The 18,934-nt window shown below is 38.3% G+C and overlaps 2 protein-coding genes and 1 pseudogene across 3 annotated transcripts in view; 2 read left to right on the forward strand and 1 right to left on the reverse strand.

Annotated features, from left to right (window-relative positions):
* LOC309510133 (NLR family CARD domain-containing protein 3-like) overlaps nucleotides 1–5,471 on the forward strand; it is a 30,212-nt pseudogene extending 24,741 nt beyond the window's left edge. Inside the window, exons 4-5 of the transcript in view lie at nucleotides 385–555; nucleotides 5,297–5,471. The product of the transcript in view is annotated as an NLR family CARD domain-containing protein 3-like (transcript). The remainder of the gene's footprint in view (nucleotides 1–384; nucleotides 556–5,296) is intronic.
* Nucleotides 5,472–10,362: 4,891 nt separating this feature from the next.
* LOC309510109 (uncharacterized protein) lies at nucleotides 10,363–11,766 on the reverse strand. Its single transcript, XM_082191193.1, has 3 exons — nucleotides 11,208–11,766; nucleotides 11,002–11,116; nucleotides 10,363–10,855 (listed from the first exon to the last, which is right to left on the reverse strand). The coding sequence occupies exons 1-3, from the start codon at nucleotides 11,756–11,758 to the stop codon at nucleotides 10,439–10,441; spliced, it is 1,083 nt and encodes a 360-aa protein (XP_082047319.1). The 5' UTR covers nucleotides 11,759–11,766; the 3' UTR covers nucleotides 10,363–10,438.
* Nucleotides 11,767–12,310: 544 nt separating this feature from the next.
* Nucleotides 12,311–18,934, forward strand: part of LOC309510134 (ribonuclease inhibitor-like) — a gene marked incomplete at its 5' end in the record, with an annotated part of 72,198 nt that continues 65,574 nt past the window's right edge. Inside the window, one exon of the mRNA XM_082191205.1 lies at nucleotides 12,311–12,321. Coding sequence (XP_082047331.1) covers nucleotides 12,311–12,321 — 11 coding nt within the window. The remainder of the gene's footprint in view (nucleotides 12,322–18,934) is intronic.

An 18,934-nucleotide genomic window follows, 5' to 3' on the forward strand; every position in this document is an offset into this window, starting at 1 on the left:
TTATATCTCGGTGAGTGGATTCTGACAAAATGAAACACCTCTGATTGGCTGCGTTCAATAGACCAACAAACATGACTGTGATTGGCTACATTTCTCACCGCTGTAAAAACATTTGACGTTCTCCAGAGCTCAAACACAAAAACACACTTGAGAGTTTGCCAGTATGATATTATTACAGAATCAACTGAGGATGATCTTGCATTCGCTTGAGAGTGCTTATATTTAAATTTGACTTTGTGATGTTTTTACTATTTTTTTAATTTAACAAATTATTTGTGATCAAGCATTAATTGGCGGACCCCCTGCAGTACGGCTGCGGACCCTTGTGTTAAACTGATCTGATCTGAACTGAGAGAGTGAAGAGTGTGTCATTGTTCTCTACAGGTTGAGGGATTGTGGAGTCACAGATGAAGGTTGTTCTGCTCTGGCTTCAGCTCTGAGATCAAACCCCTCACACCTGAGAGATCTGAATCTGTCTGGGAATAAACTAGGAGATTCAGTTCATCTGCTCTCTGCTGTACTGGAGGATCCTCACTGTAAACTGGAGAAACTGGGGTAAGATGAACTCTCTGATAAACACATATTTTGTCCTTGGTAAATATATTATGTATTAGTTATTTAATAGTTTTTAACTTTTTTACTCAATGATCACCAACTTTGCTTGTTAAACTCTAGCTTGTTTTCGGGTCTGAAGAAGGAGTCCAACCAAACAATTACACATCCACACAACACAAATGAGAGACAAATGAATACATTTTATTGAGAGCTCATTTTCTGTACAATTATAGTTTGACCAGGAAAACCAAAACCAGTATTTTATGTGTGATTCATAGACACTCAGTTAAACAATAAATTACAAGTGATACTTACTTCAGTCCAAATGCACAATAAATAAATATTCAGTTAAATCAGTGAACATCACAGGTGAGCCAATGCTTGATTAAACATGCTAATCCTAAAACATAAATGTTTTCCCCAGTATATACAGTACTGTGCAAAAGTCTTAGGCATGTTAATATCCCCACCCCCCCCCCCCCCCCCCCAAAAAGATGGTTTTAAGACAGTTATTTATATATTTTGCTGTAATGTGTCAGTAGGAAATATCAGTTTAGATTTCCAAACATTCTTTTTGCCATTAATTGTAATAATCCAGTGAGATTTGTGTATGCACAAGGAATCTGACAACAGCCGGTATGATCTGATCTCACCATCATCGAGTCCGTCTGTGATTACATGAAGAAACAGAAAAATGATTAACATGCCTAAGACTTTTGCACAGTACTATATAGTATATATATATATAATAACTCCACATCACAAACAAGACAAAACATTACACAAATACACAAAGTATAAATGTTATATTAAAACAACAGTGTTTTTGAACTGACAGAGTTACAACACCCACAGACTTCCATAGGAATCGAGGAATGCGGAAGTAAAGTTTTGTATTGCAGTAAATATCATTACAATAAGACAAAACAAAACTATAATAAATGTCCTAAAGAACAGAGCACAATATAAAAAAGGAAAAATAAATAGAAAAAAAATAACAATATCAGGGACAAAAAGGTTTCTAATAATTACAATTTCTTTAATAAATTGATTAATCTTCCACTTTTCAATGTTGACATTCTCTGATCCTCTTCGGTTTAAAAATGACCGAACACGTTTTTAATTTAATTGTTTTGCTTCATCTGAATGGGATGACACTTGGTGACGTTTGTTGTATTAGCTTTGTGAACACACACAAAATAATCATAGACATGATTCGGATATGGTAAAGGGGCGTAAAAAAAAAAAAAAAAAAGTGTCACACTTGGTTCCTTCAAAAATGACCGACAGGAAATGAATGGGAAATACGAAAACTCAGAGAAACTTTTGGTGGTACAAACTACAAATCAGCCGCTGTGCAGAAAAAAAGTGCACAGCAATGAAACACACACCCATACACACACCCACACAGAGACACACACAGAGACACACACAGAGACACACACAGAGACACACACAGAGACACACACAGAGACACACACAGAGACACACACAGAGACACACACAGAGACACACACAGAGACACACACAGAGACACACACAGAGACACACACAGAGACACACACAGAGACACACACAGAGACACACACAGAGACACACACAGAGACACACACAGAGACACACACAGAGACACACACAGAGACACACACAGAGACACACACACAGAGACACACACACAGAGACACACACACAGAGACACACACAGAGACACACACAGAGACACACACAGAGACACACACAGAGACACACACAGAGACACACACAGAGACACACACAGAGACACACACAGAGACACACACAGAGACACACACAGAGACACACACAGAGACACACACAGAGACACACACAGAGACACACACAGAGACACACACAGAGACACACACAGAGACACACACAGAGACACACACAGAGACACACACAGAGACACACACAGAGACACACACAGAGACACACACAGAGACACACACAGAGACACACACAGAGACACACACAGAGACACACACAGAGACACACACAGAGACACACACAGAGACACACACAGAGACACACACAGAGACACACACAGAGACACACACAGAGACACACACAGAGACACACACAGAGACACACACAGAGACACACACAGAGACACACACAGAGACACACACAGAGACACACACAGAGACACACACAGAGACACACACAGAGACACACACAGAGACACACACAGAGACACACACAGAGACACACACAGAGACACACACAGAGACACACACAGAGACACACACAGAGACACACACAGAGACACACACAGAGACACACACAGAGACACACACAGAGACACACACAGAGACACACACAGAGACACACACAGAGACACACACAGAGACACACACAGAGACACACACAGAGACACACACAGAGACACACACAGAGACACACACAGAGACACACACAGAGACACACACAGAGACACACACAGAGACACACACAGAGACACACACAGAGACACACACAGAGACACACACAGAGACACACACAGAGACACACACAGAGACACACACAGAGACACACACAGAGACACACACAGAGACACACACAGAGACACACACAGAGACACACACAGAGACACACACAGAGACACACACAGAGACACACACAGAGACACACACAGAGACACACACAGAGACACACACAGAGACACACACAGAGACACACACAGAGACACACACAGAGACACACACAGAGACACACACAGAGACACACACAGAGACACACACAGAGACACACACAGAGACACACACAGAGACACACACAGAGACACACACAGAGACACACACAGAGACACACACAGAGACACACACAGAGACACACACAGAGACACACACAGAGACACACACAGAGACACACACAGAGACACACACAGAGACACACACACAGAGACACACACACAGAGACACACACACAGAGACACACACACAGAGACACACACACAGAGACACACACACAGAGAGACACACACAGAGACAGACACACACAGACAGACACAGACACACACAGACAGACACAGACACACACAGACAGACACAGACACACACAGACAGACACACACAGACAGACACAGACACACACAGACAGACACAGACACACACAGACACACACAGACAGACACAGACACACACAGACACAGACACAGACACACACAGACACAGACACAGACACAGACACACACAGACACAGACACAGACACACACAGACACAGACACAGACACAGACACAGACACAGAGAGAAATGAACTGGTAAGACTGCAACAGTAAATTTTGAGAATATGCGTAATAAAATCAATAAATGAAGAAAATACAAAAGAGACTCTCTCGCTCAAACACACACACACACACACACACACACACACACACACACACACACACACACACACACACACACACACACACACACACACACACACACACACACACACACACACACACACACACACACACACAATAATTGTTTGGTCTTATTTTAGCCTAATAGGTGTTCCTGATATCTGCTGCATATGCAACAATACATAAAATAATTACAGTTTGTATGTACATAGTTAAAATAATATTTATTATTATAATTCAATTTTTATTCCTGTTTTTTAACCTACAGTTTGATAATGATTGTTTGCTGTTGTTATTTTATTGTTTTTGCTGTTAGATCATAATTGCTGTTCCCTTCTGAAGTTTTATTACCATTTATAGAATTAAACTGAATAAAATACCAATTAATTGCAAAATGTCTGTATAAAGTGTTTTGAATTATCACTATCCATCCCTTATTTTGTTAGATTTTTTTAATGATCAAATACTGATTAACAAAAATGCTTGCATTGTGTTCCTTTTCTAACCAAACATTATTGTTTGATTGTAATCATAATGCAAAACCTGATACTTATGTAACAAAAATATCTAAACCTTAAAAAAAATAGTCTTTTAGAATGTCTAAATATATATCTAAATAAAAAATAAAAAAAAATAATAAAATGGAGAAATCATGTCTAAAAAAAACAATGGGAATCAAAAAGCCTCTCTATGTATTTATATAGTGAGCAACAGTACAGCCTACAGGCGGTTACACGACATTACACAAGTTTTTACTTTTTAACGCCACTGGATGACGCTTTTCTCACTTCAAAAAAAGGATTTTAAAGGCCTGCACTAATGTGACATGTTGCATTTATTGAAAAATAATAATAATAAAAATAAAAATATGAATTCTAATGGAACAAAATGCTCATACATTTTTTTTTAGTAGTACCATAGAAACCTTTCTAAATTCGAAATAATAAAAAAAAAATATTATTGAACAAAAATATGACTGAATTATAAGATTGTATTAGATTGCTACGAAACTATTAATTAGCAATAGCATATATTAGCATGCTAAATGCTAAGCATGAAATCCAATTGTAATATAAGTAATAAACATATTAGAATTATTTATTTATTTTTAAATGGCCATTAATGTATCGTTATTGGACAAATATTTAGAAACAAAAAATATCTTCAAAATATTAAATTAATATTATTGAACCAAAATATAGTACATTTAATTGATAAAGTTACACTTCAGGTGTTATTAATGTTATCTCTTTATCACTCCATAGTTACAGCACTGCATGGTATTTGTCCCTCAGTTTCTCCTCAAGTTCATGGGCAATCTTTAATAAAATATAAATTTTACACACTATTTACACAGCGTCATTGTTCTCTACAGGTTGAAATATTGTGGAGTCACAGATGAAGGTTGTTCTGCTCTGGCTTCAGCTCTGAGATCAAACCCCTCACACCTGAGAGATCTGGATCTGTCTGTGAATAAACTAGGAGATTCAGTTCATCTGCTCTCTGCTGTACTGGAGGATCCTCACTGTAAACTGGAGAAACTGGGGTAAGATGAACTCTCTGATAAACACATATTTTGTCCTTGGTAAATATATTATGTATTAGTTATTTAATAGTTTTTAACTTTTTTACTCAATCACCAACTTTGCTTGTTAAACTCTAGCTTGTTTTCGGGTCTGAAGAAGGAGTCCAACCAAACAATTACACATCCACACAACACAAATGAGAGACAAATGAATACATTTTATTGAGAGCTCATTTTCTGTACAATTATAGTTTGACCAGGAAAACCAAAACCAGTATTTTATGTGTGATTCATAGACACTCAGTTAAACAATAAATTACAAGTGATTCTTACTTCAGTCCAAATGCACAATAAATAAATATTCAGTTAAATCAGTTAACATCACAGGTGAGCCAATGCTTGATTAAACATGCTAATCCTAAAACATAAATGTTCTCCCCAGTATATACAGTACTGTGCAAAAGTCTTAGGCATGTTAATACCCCCCCCCTATATTAAAACAACAGTGTTTTTGAACTGACAGAGTTACAACACCCACAGACTTCCATAGGAATCGAGGAATGCGGAAGTAACGTCAAAGTTTTTTTATTGCAGTAAATATCATTACAATAAGGCAAAACAAAACTATAATAAATGTCCTAAAGAACAGAGCACAATATAAAAAAAGGAAAAAGAAATAGAAATAGAAAAAAAATAATAATATCAGGGACAAAAAGGTTTCTAATAATTAACATTTCTTTAATAAATTGATTAATCTTCCACTTTTCAATGTTGACATTCTCTGATCCTCTTCGGTTTAAAAATGATTCATCTTGCTTCATCTGAATGGGATGACACTTGGTGACGTTTGTTGTATTAGCTTTGTGAACACACACAAAATAATCATAGACATGATTCGGATATGGTAAAGGGTCGTAAAAAAAAAAGTGTCACACTTGGTTCCTTCAAAAATGACCGACAGGAAATGAATGGGAAATACGAAAACTCAGAGAAACTTTTGGTGGTACAAACTACAAATCAGCCGCTGTGCAGAAAAAAAGTGCACAGCAATGAAGGAGTGACGCAAATAAGACACCCCCCCCCCCCCCCCCCCCCTCTCTCTCTCTCTCTCTCTCTCTCTCTCTCTCTCTCTCTCTCTCTCTCTCTCTCTCTCTCTCTCTCTCTCTCTCTCTCTCTCTCTCTGTGCGCATGTGCGGCGTGTTTGTGGGGAGCGCGTGAGCAAGGAGTGTGTGGAGTTGCTGAGTGAGTTGAACTTTTCCTTTCTGAGTTTATTTATTTATTTTGAATATTGCTGTAAGTTAGAGGAGAAGGTGTTATAGTGGCTATTTTTGTCAGTTTATCTGATAAAGATGGGCTCAAATTCCGATGGATTTTCCTGTTTGTCTGCTCGGCACGCGTGCAAGTGCATGCCGTCAGATGAGTCTGTGTCTATTGAGAGTGTTTTGGTCGCTATTGGTCGAGAAATAGGTGCACAAAACATAATGTCCGCTTCAAGAATGAATAAAGCAATTGTCGTTTTTCTGAAGGAAATCGAAATGGTTAGTCAATTGGTGGAGTGTGGTTTAACTGTTCAGGATGTATTTGTTCCAATTTTACCTTTGTCTAGTCTTTCTAAAAGAGTGATGTTGTCAAACGTACCTCCGTTTATTTCTGATAAAGCGCTCGAGTCTATCTTAGCTCGTTATGGAAAATTGGTTGGGCAGATTAGAATGATGCCTCTAGGACTGAAAAATCCAGAGTTGAAACATGTCATGTCTTTCAGACGTCAGGCTCTGATGATATTAAGCGCTGAATTTGAAATGCTTGATGTGTCTGTTAAATTGACAGTGTTTGGTAAGGACTATACAATATTTATCACTACTGAGACTATGAAATGCTTTGTTTGCGGAAAATACGGCCATATTAAAACAGGTTGTCCTGTTGTGAAAGAGGCTCAAAGCGCAAAGAATGGTTCAGTGCAAGATTCAATTGTTTTGGAGAATAACGAGTTGGTTAAACCGACTATAGAAAGCGCTGCAGTTGATTTGAATGCGGAAATTGACGCGTCTACTGAAATGAGAGAACAGTTGCCTCAGGGTGGCAATATTGAGATTACAGAAACGGATGCGATCATTCCTGATGCTAGACAGAGTGGAATGAATGACCCTGTAGAGATTGTGGAGGAGGTAGAACAATCTGGAGAACAAGATGGGTCTAAAGTGAGGGATGTCTTGGATGAGGTGCAGGCATCAAATAGGGATATGTCCCAAAATGATGCTGAACCAATATCACAGGATGTTGACAGTGATCCGGATAGTGAGTGTTCAGACTTAATCACTGATGAATTGGATGAATTCAATTCTCAGGAAAGTACTGTTGGGCGATTAAAGAGGATCTGGTATTATAGTTTGGAACAGCTGGATGAATTCTTGAATGCTACAAAAAAACAGAGAAAACCAAAGATTGAAACGTATTTTCCTGATTTGAAGCTTATTATTGATTCCTCTGCTATGGCTATGAAGAAAGCAACACTTGAGGAATTAGATCAGCCTAAGCGTTATCGTTTAAAAAAGTTTGTAAGTGCTGTCAGAAAAAGAGTAAAGAAAAGTCCTTAAAGAGGTAGCCTATTATGTATTGGAAATTACATCTATATTGGCATTTATTCATTTTCTCTTTTTTCATCCTGATGGTATCCTTTAATATCGGATCCTTAAATATAAATGGATGTAGGGATGTACGAAAGAGAGTGACTTTAAGTATTTACAACTTAAAAAAGAGCCCCTTTCACACAGCACTTTGAACCCGGCAAATTGCCGGCAAATTGCCGGAGCGCCTTCTGTGTGAACGCAAACTCGACCCGGGATTTAAGCCGGGATCGATGCCGGGTCGGGACCTAGTAACATTGCCGTGTTCAGACCCGGAACGCGCGCTGTGTGAACAAAAGCCAGGACAAATGCCGTAAGGGGTGTGTCGTAGTGACGATGCACGAGCCTTCGCAATGACGTAGTTATCGTGCGACTCTGTTACTCTAGAAGAAAGTTTGTGTTTGTCATCGATACAAGAAAGAACGAAAAAATGTCTGCAAACTGGACTGAAGCAGAGACCCGAGAGCTCCTTGCAATCCGCGCCGAAGCTGAGATCGTTCGCCAGCTTTGTGGAACGGTACGTGATGCGTTAGTGTACGACCGAATCCGGAAAAAAATGATCGAGCGTGGTTTCTCGAGATCGAAAGCGCAGATCATAAGTAAACTTAAGGCGCTGCGTAAAAAATTCCACCAAGTTCACGACTACAATGGAAAGAGCGGTAGCGGAAGATTAGACTGGCCTTTCTACGACCTGTGCTACGGCATATGGGGAACGAGCCACTCGGCAAACCCAGTGGCACTACTGGGGAGTATGGACTCGTCTTTTCCTTCGTGTACAAATGACGAAGAGGAGTTATCACCAGAACCGTCTTGTTCCTCCGCATTTTCCTCTTCTTCTGCTTCTCCCTTGCCCTCAGTTGCCTCCAGTCCGGAGACCATTGAAGAAAACCCTAGAGAAATTTGTTCAGGTGAGCTATATAACCATTAACTATATTGTTGGGGACATTCTAAAACAATGAACGTGAAAAAAGCCAGAATCGCACTGAAATCTAACGTGCAAAACGTCATATTAAGTATATTCTTCCCTGTATATAGTATACAGTATTAATAAATAAGCTCATGCATCAAGCCAAGTTTAAGTGTTTTAAAATGTCCCCATGGTTGTAGTCTTTAGTTTATGTTTTGTCTGCCATACATCACATGTGTATTCCTGGGTAATAATACAACTTTTGGGTTTGTCTTTTCAGAATCGCCTCAACCACCTCCAGCTAAAAAGGCCAGAAAGCCCCTTTCAAGGACTCAAACAATTATGAAAGAGGTGAAGGACCTATTTTTTGAAATGGACAGAGACTTTGAGGAGAGGGAGCGTGTTCGCTTGGCAGAGCAGAGGGAATACGAGGAGCGACTGAGGAGAGAGGCGAGTCTGGCAAGGGAAGATGAACTGGCAAGGCAGATGTCGATGCTGCGCGAGCTACAAGAGACCCAAAACCGTTTTTTGGGTGAACTCCTACGCCACATGCCAGCTCCGGCACCCACACATTATTATGTGCCTCCACGTCATACCCGGTTCAATATCCCAAGCACATCAGAAGAAACGGAAAACAGCACATTCACGCCGTTGTCATCCTCTTCGTTTCTACAGCTGGATTAGGAATAGTATATAGTCATAGTATATTTTAATGCTGCGCGAGCTACAAGAGACCCAAAACTGTTTTTTGGGTGAACTCCTACGCCACATGCCAGCTCTGGCACCCACACATTATTATGTGCCTCCACGTCATACCCACTTCAATATCCCAAGCACATCAGAAGAAACGGAAAACAGCACATTCACGCCGTTGTCATCCTCTTCGTTTCTACAGCTGGATTAGGAATAGTGTATATAGTATATTTCAAAGAGTTTTAAAATATTTTTTTCTTTAAGTGTTTTCATTTGTGCTCTAATTTATATTTGCAATCTAGATTAAACACTTTGTATTGTTTCATATAATGTATATGTTTTATTTGCATATAAAAGTTTGTGTTCAACATATTGGTGTGTGCTTCATTATTGCTTTTTCAAAATAACTGTGTACAGTGCCATATTAATACATCAATTACATTTAAAATACGTAATGTATTTAAAAAAAGATAAATATTAAATAGATTTCATTTAATTGAAATACAAACTACTGAAGTCACTTTTCTATATCTTAAAAAAACTAAAAATGCTGGGCTAACTCGGACAAGCTGCTAAATGATTAAATGTACATAAAATGTTTTTCAAATTATATTTCAAATAGTTTATTTATCATCTGTGACCACACTCCATTATTTCAGTTATGAAAAAAAGTGACTGACAAACTTATTGAATAGTTTTACAATAAATCATTTTTATTGAAAAACTTTGACATGGTGTGAAATGGTTGTGCAGGTAAAGTAACACGAGTCAAGACAAGAGAGTCATCATAGCCTCACGAATTCCTTGACAATTATGTCCTCCCACCCCCTGAAACATATCTTGATCAGGCTCTTGCAAATCATCTGTGATGTTCCAGTCAGGCAAATAAACTTCTTTGTTCAGCTCACAAATATTGTGCAGAACACAACAAACAGCAACAACATCAGACATCAGAGCAGTGTCAACATCGTTGCGCTTAAGCAAACACCTCCAACGACCTTTAAGGCGACCAAAGGCGTTCTCCACAACCATCCGTGCTGAGCTCAGTCGGTAGTTGAAGTGTCGTTGTTGAGGGGTCAGGGCATGGTGGTTTGTGAAACCCTTCATAAGCCAGTTCTTGAGGGGGTATGCCGCATCGCCGATTAAATGGACAGGAACCTCGACATCATTCACTGTCATTGAGTTCTGTTAAAAAATAAATGTAAAAATACATAAATCACAATGCAATTTTTTACAATGCAGCTGTTAATGTCATACATGGCTTAATACACTTGCATCTTGATATCAAAACATGACAAATAAAATGTGCCAGTAAAACAAATATTGCGTACCTCACGAGGAAACAGGTATCCACCCTGTTGCTCTGCCATTTTGAAAATGGGAGAGTTGGACAACACACGAGCGTCATGTGTGCGCCCAGGCCAGCCCACATATACATCTGTAAAGCTAATAAAGAGACATGGCATTAATATATGGACACATAAAAATTAATCAAATTTCTGTAATGAACACAATAGCTTAGGAACTACATTCTTACCAGAAATTGTGGTCCACAACAGCTTGAAGTACAATCGAATGCCATCCCTTACGATTGTAGTAAGCTGTAGCATCTTCTTGGGGAGCAATTATAGGGATGTGACTACCGTCTATGGCACCAGCACACAAAGGATACCCACGTTCAGCGAACCCATTTAAAGCCTTTTGAAGAGCTTCTCCTTTGGGCAAGGAGATGAAACGTTTCAAAAGCTTTGTCTTCAGTGTTGCAGTGACTTCGTGAACCAGTGTACAAACAGTGGATAGCCCCACACCAAAGAGACAACTGATTGTACGGTACTCGCCAGGGGTAGCATACCACCACAAAACAATAGCCAATCTACGGCGTGGTTCAAGGGGCTTTCTCCAGTTTGTAAGCTTGCGTCTCAGGCTTAGCTCAACAAGTTGCAGAACAAACTCAAACGTGTCCCGTGACATCCGAAAGTGCTGCCGCCACTGATCTTCGTTGAAGTTTTCCAGGACATTTGACCAAAACACAGCCCCTTGAGGTCTTTGTACCATCCACAGTCTTCTCTTCGAAACACCCAGTTGCATGAGCCGTGTACAAAGAACTATAGCTTTTAGCATCCGATGGCGTCTCCGTGCTTTACGTCTCGCTGCTTCATTTTCTTTCATACTCTCCGCCAATTTAACTTCCAGCGTATTCCGTATCGAATTAACACGTTGAAAAGAACTCAAAATCGAAAATAAAATTGTGATTTGACCACGAAACATGTTGTACATAAACAACAAAGTTTGAACAGCAACATCTAATGCCTGATCAGCTGCCATGTTGTTCAAAGCAATGCAAACACTTCCGCTTTTCGACGCGTACCTTATACGTCACATCCTGACGTCACGCGTCTTTCCGGAACATACACGGGTTGTGTGTGAACGCGCTCTCTGATTCCGGAAAATCACTGGCAGTGTGAATGAACCAAATCAAACGAACCCGGGTCAAATCCCGGGTCACTTTATCCGTGTATTTTACGGAATCTCTGTGTGAAAGGGGCTAAGCAGATGTAATTTTGTTGCAAGAGACTCATACTGATGCCTGTAATGAGACAGATTGGATAAATGAATGGGAGGGCAGTATTAGTCTTAGTCATGGTACGAACGTGAGTGCTGGTGTTGCGTTTTTATTCTCAAAGCGTGTTAAAGATAATCCAGTTTTCTTAGAAATAATACCAGGACGCCTTCTTAGAGCTGATTTAATAATAGGCAATAATATTTTTTCTTTTTATAATATCTATGCTCCTAATATAGGAAGCGAGCGCTGTGATTTTTTTCTGAAACTTTCTGAAGAATTGTTGAAGTGTTCAGATGATAAGATTGTTGTTATAGGGGGTGATTTTAATTGTACGGTAGATCATAAATTGGATAGGAATCATGAACAGGGTTTTTCCTGCAAAGAGAATTATGAGGCGGCCGCCTCCGTCAAATTTCGGGCCGCCTCCGTCTGTCGACAAAAACTCAAGACGGAATCACATGATTAGATACCTCTTTTCCACCGACACGATTCGGCAGCGGGTTCACGGCCGGGTTCCATTCCATTCTCAAACCGTTCTGCGCATTTCGACTGCATCAGAATAAGCACGAGCCCGGCCCTGGCCCGAGACGCTCAAGCACAAGTCCGACAGCTCATCAGAATTATCAGCCCGAGTCCGTTTTTTTTATTATTATTATTACACAGCGGCAGCCTGCCCTATTTTCAGCCATTAAAATAGGTCAGGTTTGTTAGTTATGTTTCTTTTCATTTCTTTATCATGTTAATTTAGACAAATGTTTTGGAGCATTTTTTTTTAAATGAAGCCGAACCGACAGCGAGTATATCCTACAACATGTTTGATCAATTTAGCCTCTCAAATCAACGCTAATAGGCTACTTTACTTGGCTACAATCCATAGATAGGCTATAAAACACTTCAAGCATATCACACAGACAGTTAATTTAACAAATGATTATTTATTAAACCACAGTGAGTAAAACAACTTTTTTTGAAATACTGAGGCAGGCTCAGGCTGCTCGAACCAGCGCTCGCAAACGAAAGGAGCAATAGCCTATCTAAACCAATTAAATTAAATAAACTTGCAGGTTATCTTACCTCAAAAATGCACGACAGAACATGGCCATTCTTTTTTCTAGTAGTTTCCAACAGTTAAACGAAAATAAAAGTCCAATCAAACAAAAAGCATCCGTAGTTTCCAACAGTTAAACGAAAATAAAGTCCAATGAAACGAAAAGTTAGAGCAGTCTTTTACAGAGCATCGTGGAGAAAAAGAATAGCATCCACAGTGTAGCCTAAGGTTTTAACCCAGTCCTCCTCTCTTCTATCACTCTTCCCGCTGCGTTTTAAGTTGGCCATCTGTGATTTTTTCTCTTAATATTCTCCATTATTTGCACATGAGGTGAATCGTGGGTCGCGCTGATGGGAAACCTTCTGTGTGTGTGTACGTGCGTGCGTGTGTGTGTGTGTGTGTGTGTGCGTGCGTGCGTGCGTGCGTGCATGAGACTGTCATGTCAGTCATATGTCACTGTGTAATTATAAGATTATGAAAGTTATGAGGTTATGAAATGTCTTTCTATGTTTGTTTTTCTATCGTCGTCGTCAGCTTCTCATATTTTTTAAATTAATGTCTAAAAATATAAAAAGAAGGATAACCCCAAAAAAGCCCGAGGCCCGGCCGCATGTGAATTATGACGTGAGAATTGGCCCGAAGCCCGGCCCTAGGGGCATAAATAAGTCAATAATAATAATATTGGCACGTCGGGCTCGGGCTGAAATGCAGGGCTTTAAGCACCTAAACGTGCTTGTCTCAAACGGAGCAAGGTCAATTTCTGCGAAAGCGCACGAGCCCCTGCCCCTCCCCCTTTTCAACATCACCTGTCAGTTATCACAACCTCCACAGACGCACGAAAGTCAAGAAGCACCTTCTCTGCAGCATCGAAGTGCCTTCACTTGTCACAGCCAGGTACCGATACTGTTTTTCTTAAGCTTCGGCTCTCAAACTAGTTAGGTTACTTAAAATATATCCATAGAGCCAGCCTGACTTAGGCAATAGCCGAAATTCTTCTGCCGTTTTTATAAAATAAGCTATCACAAGTAGCAGTCACGTAATTTACTAGTACTGTTTTGTAATTTCATGGCCCCCTATGAACTGTAAATAAAATCAAATTATCTGATTATTAAAATGCCTAAAAATAAATAAATACATGCTTGAAAAAAAGTTTTTCACCTTCTAGTGGTCATTATACATAAAAAGATGCACCAGATTAATGCATTTATCTTTGAAATGTACAAAATTTTCTTACGGGGGGGGCATGCCCCCGGACCCACCTAGAGGTACCGAGCTATCGGATTTTGCTACCTCCGCCTCATTTTCAGCCAGGAAAAACCTGATGTTCTTAAATCTTTAATTAATAGACATAGTCTTGTAGATTTGTGGAGGGATGTTTATCCTCAAGTTAAACAATATACTTGGCTGAAAATTAATTCAAATAAGGTTTCTGCTGCCAGATTGGATCGTTTTTATATTGAGGAATGCAATAAAGGAAGATTTTTTAGTAATCGTATTTCCCCTACATCTATATCAGATCATCATTATATCTCTATGTCTATGTCTGTCTTGTCACCTAAATCCTATAAGTCACAGTGGCACTTTAATAATACATTACTTCAAGATCACATCTTTGTGCACTCTTTTGGTCTTTTGTGGAAGTCTTGGAGAGAAGAGAGAGGTAGTTATTCATCTCTTAGTCAATGGTGGGATCTGGGAAAAGTCCAGATAAAGGTTTTTTGTCAACAATACACAGCAAATAATACTGAGAACTTGAAAGTGAAGATGAAGATGATAGAGCAAGAAATTCTTCAACAAAGCCTCCGCAATCAGGGAGGAGGTGATATCATTAAAGAGAACAAAGGCCTTTTGAAGGATTTATTGGAAGAGCAGGAGAAGGAGACACTTGTCAGAACAAGATATATGAAGTGCAATGAAATGGATGCTCCAACTGCTTTTTTTTTTCGGACTGGAGAAAAAAATCTAAAGAGCAGAAATTTTTTCACAAACTGAAACTTCCTAATGGCAAAGAAATAACCAATCAACGAGAAATGATAGTTTCTGCTATTTCTTTTTATGAAAAACTTTATCAGTCCGAATTTTGTGATGAAGTAGCAGTTGAAGAACTTCTTCTAGATCTTCCACAGTTGTCTAAAGAAGAAAAGATGGAATTGGAAGAATTCTTGACTTTTGATGAGCTTTCAAGTGCTGTGCAAGGGCTGAACAGTGGCAAATCTTCTGGTGTGGATGATCTCTCTGCTGAGTTTTTTAAAAGCTTTTGGAATGTGATTGGACATGATTTGTATGATGTTTTTTTGGAGTCCTTTAATCAAGGTGTTTTACCCCTAAGCTGTCGGAGGGCAGTGTTGACATTAATCCCTAAGAAAGGAGATCTTGGACTATTGTAGAATTGGCGCCCTGTGTCGTTGCTGTGTACTGATTTTAAGATACTGTCAAAAGCTATAACTAATAAGTTGAAGAAATGTATGGCAACTATAATTCATGAAGATCAGTCATACTGTATCCCTGAGCGGACAATTTTCGACAACTTGTTTTTGCTAAGAGACATTATTGCAGTTGCTAAAAAACATCAAATTGATATTGGACTCTTATCTTTAGATCAAGAAAAAGCTTTTGACAGAGTGGATCACTTTTATTTACTAAAGACTCTGAAGGCCTTTGGCTTTGGACCACAATTTGTCTCTTGTATTAAACTGCTTTACAGTGAAACATCTAGTATGCTTAAGATTAATGGTTGTCTAACTAGACCTTTTGCAGTAACAAGAGGTATACGACAAGGATGCCCTCTTTCAGGACTTCTATATTCAATTTCTATTGAGCCTTTGTTGTCACATTTGAGGAAACGACTATATGGATTCTGTATTCCTGGTTTTCCAGAGATCCCACCTGTAAAACTCACAGCTTATGCTGATGATATAACTGTTTTCATAAGGAACATTGATGATATGGCTGCTTTGACTTCTAGTTTGAAAACTTTTCAAAAAGCTACATCTGCTAGAATCAATTGGGATAAATGTACATCCCTTCTGTTAGGCGAGTGGAGGGATATAGATCCTCCTCAAATCCCACAACAATGTGAATGGATCAAAGATGGTTTTAAAGTTCTTGGGGTATATTTAGGATCTGATACTTATATGAAAAATGATTGGGAAGGATTAGTTGATCAAATTGTGGGGAAACTACAGAAGTGGAGATGGATTCTCCCGAGGTTATCTTTCAGAGGGAGATGTTTAATCGTTAATAATCTGGCAGCCTCAATGTTGTGGCACAGATTTACAGTGTTGAATCCCCCTGAAGAGTTATTGACTGGTATTCAAAAAGTCTTTGTTAAATTCTTTTGGGATGGTTATCATTGGCTTCCTCCTGGAGTTTTGTATCTCCCAGTTGTAGAAGGTGGTCAAGGACTTATAAATCTGGAGGCGAGAGTTAAGACAATGAGGTTTCAAACATTACAAAGGCTATTATATTGTTCAGATAAGATACCCTGGATTGCATTAGGTTTGTCTGTTTTACAAAGTATTGGGGGAGTTGGATTAGCTAAGCAGTTATTCCTAATTGAAAAATCTGTCCAAAATCCAAATCCAAGAGTAAGTGTTTCTTCTTCTAACTTTTATGTAACTGTATTAAAGGCCTGGCAAATGTTTAAAAAATTGAGAGATGATGATAAACATTATGGTGTTTTAGAACCATTGTTTTTTAATCCTCTCTTTAAAAGGAATTCTTCCATTCTGAGTTCAGTAATTGACAAGTTTTTAAACACAGGAATAGCTACTGTAAAAGATTTAATTGATTTTTCAAAGGGTCAATGGTATACGGCTAAATCTATAGCTAATAGAGTTGGGCTTAGATCAGAAAGATGTGTTGAAGGGATAATTGGAGATCTTAAAAAATCTTTTCCTCAGTCTTTCTTGACCTATGTAAACAATTTTATTGAGAATGATGAAAGGCCTATGATTTTTCCAGATCTTCGAGTTAATATAAGTCTTGATTTGGATGAAGATTTAAATGATACTTTATTGAAAAGATTTGAAGATGTATTGTTTCATAATGTTGGCAAAAAGATATTGTATTGTATGTGTGTGAAATCCTTGTTTTATACTCAATTGAAAAGATGTGTTGATACTAAATGGAGAGAACATCTATCAATTTCTTCGGAAATAACTCCATCATGGAGGTGTTTGTATAAGCCCCCCATTCCTAAGAGGTCTGGGGACCTCCAGTGGAGAGTACTCCATTGTGCGGCAACTAACAGTTTTGTATCAAAATTTAATGAGATGGTTTTATCTGCATGCCTTTTTGCAATATTCTCGATACTGTTTTTCATTTTTTTTGTGATTGTTCAAGATTAATTCCTTTGTTTGAATTGTTGGATAAAATGTTTACTAAGCTTGGTTTTATGTTTACAAAAAATATGTTCATTTTTGGTGTGAAGTATAAGAAAGAATGGAAGGTACAATGTACACTTGGTAATTTTCTTGTGGGACAGGCAAAGCTGTCTATTTTAAAATCCCATACATGTAAGAATGAAGGAGAAGATGCTGATTTGCTTGGAATGTTTAAAACTCTTGTAGAGGGCCGGGTTGTTATGGAATATGCATACTGTAAATTAACAAACACAGACACACACACACACAGATACAGAGAGAAATGAACTAGTTAGACTGCAACAGCAAATTTTGATAATATGCAAAATAAAATCAATAAATGAAGAAAAATACAAAAGAGACTCTCGCTCAAATGCGCGCACACACACACACACACACACACACACACACACACACACACACACACACAAAGAAATTAACTGGTAAGACTGCAACAGCAAACTTTGAGAATATGCGAAATAAAATCAATAAATTAAAAAATACAAAAGATCTCTCTCTCTCTCTCTCTCTCTCTCTCTCACTCACTCTCTCACACACACACACACACACACACACAAACACAAACAAACAAACAAACAAACAAACAAACAAATAATAATTGTTTGGTCTTATTTTAGCCTAATAGGTGTTCCTGATATCTGCTGCATATGCAACAATACATAAAATAATTACAGTTTGTATGTACATAGTTAAAATAATATTTATTATTATAATTACATTTTTATTCCTGTTTTTTAACCTACAGTTTGATAATGATTGTTTGCTGTTGTTATTTGATTGTTTTTGCTGTTGGATCATAATTGCTGTTCCCTTCTGAAGTTTTATTACCATTTATAGAATTAAACTGAATAAAATACCAATTAATTGCAAAATGTCTGTATAAAGTGTTTTGAATTATCACTATCCATCCCTTATTTTGTTAGATTTTTTTAATGATCAAATACTGATTAACAAAAATGCTTGCATTGTGTTCCTTTTCTAACCAAACGTTATTGTTTGATTGTAATCATAATGCAAAACCTGATACTTATGTAACAAAATTATCTAAAACTTGACAAAAATAGTCTTTTAGAATGTCTAAATATATATCTAAATAAATTTTAAAAAACTAATAAAATGGAGAAATCATGTCTAAAAAAAACAATGGGAATCAAAAAGCCTCTCTATGTATTTATATAGTGAGCAACAGTACAGCCTACAGGCGGTTACACGACATTACACAAGTTTTTACTTTTTAACGCCACTGGATGACGCTTTTCTCACTTCAA

The sequence above is a fragment of the Leuciscus leuciscus genome (genome assembly GCF_965113295.1).
Source record: "Leuciscus leuciscus genome assembly, contig: SUPER_11_unloc_2, whole genome shotgun sequence".
NCBI lineage: Eukaryota > Metazoa > Chordata > Actinopteri > Cypriniformes > Leuciscidae > Leuciscus > Leuciscus leuciscus.

What these genes read in the sequence shown, in the direction of transcription:
- LOC309510109 (XM_082191193.1), bottom strand. Translation starts at nt 11,758, where the DNA reads ATGCAACTGGGTGTTTCGAAGAGAAGACTGTGGATGGTACAAAGACCT. An exon ending in GTTGTGGACCACAATTTCTG is followed by an intron (nt 11,117 to 11,207) that starts GTAAGAATGTAG and finishes TCTCTTTATTAG; the next exon opens with CTTTACAGATGTATATGTGG. An exon ending in GATACCTGTTTCCTCGTGAG is followed by an intron (nt 10,856 to 11,001) that starts GTACGCAATATT and finishes ATTTTTTAACAG; the next exon opens with AACTCAATGACAGTGAATGA.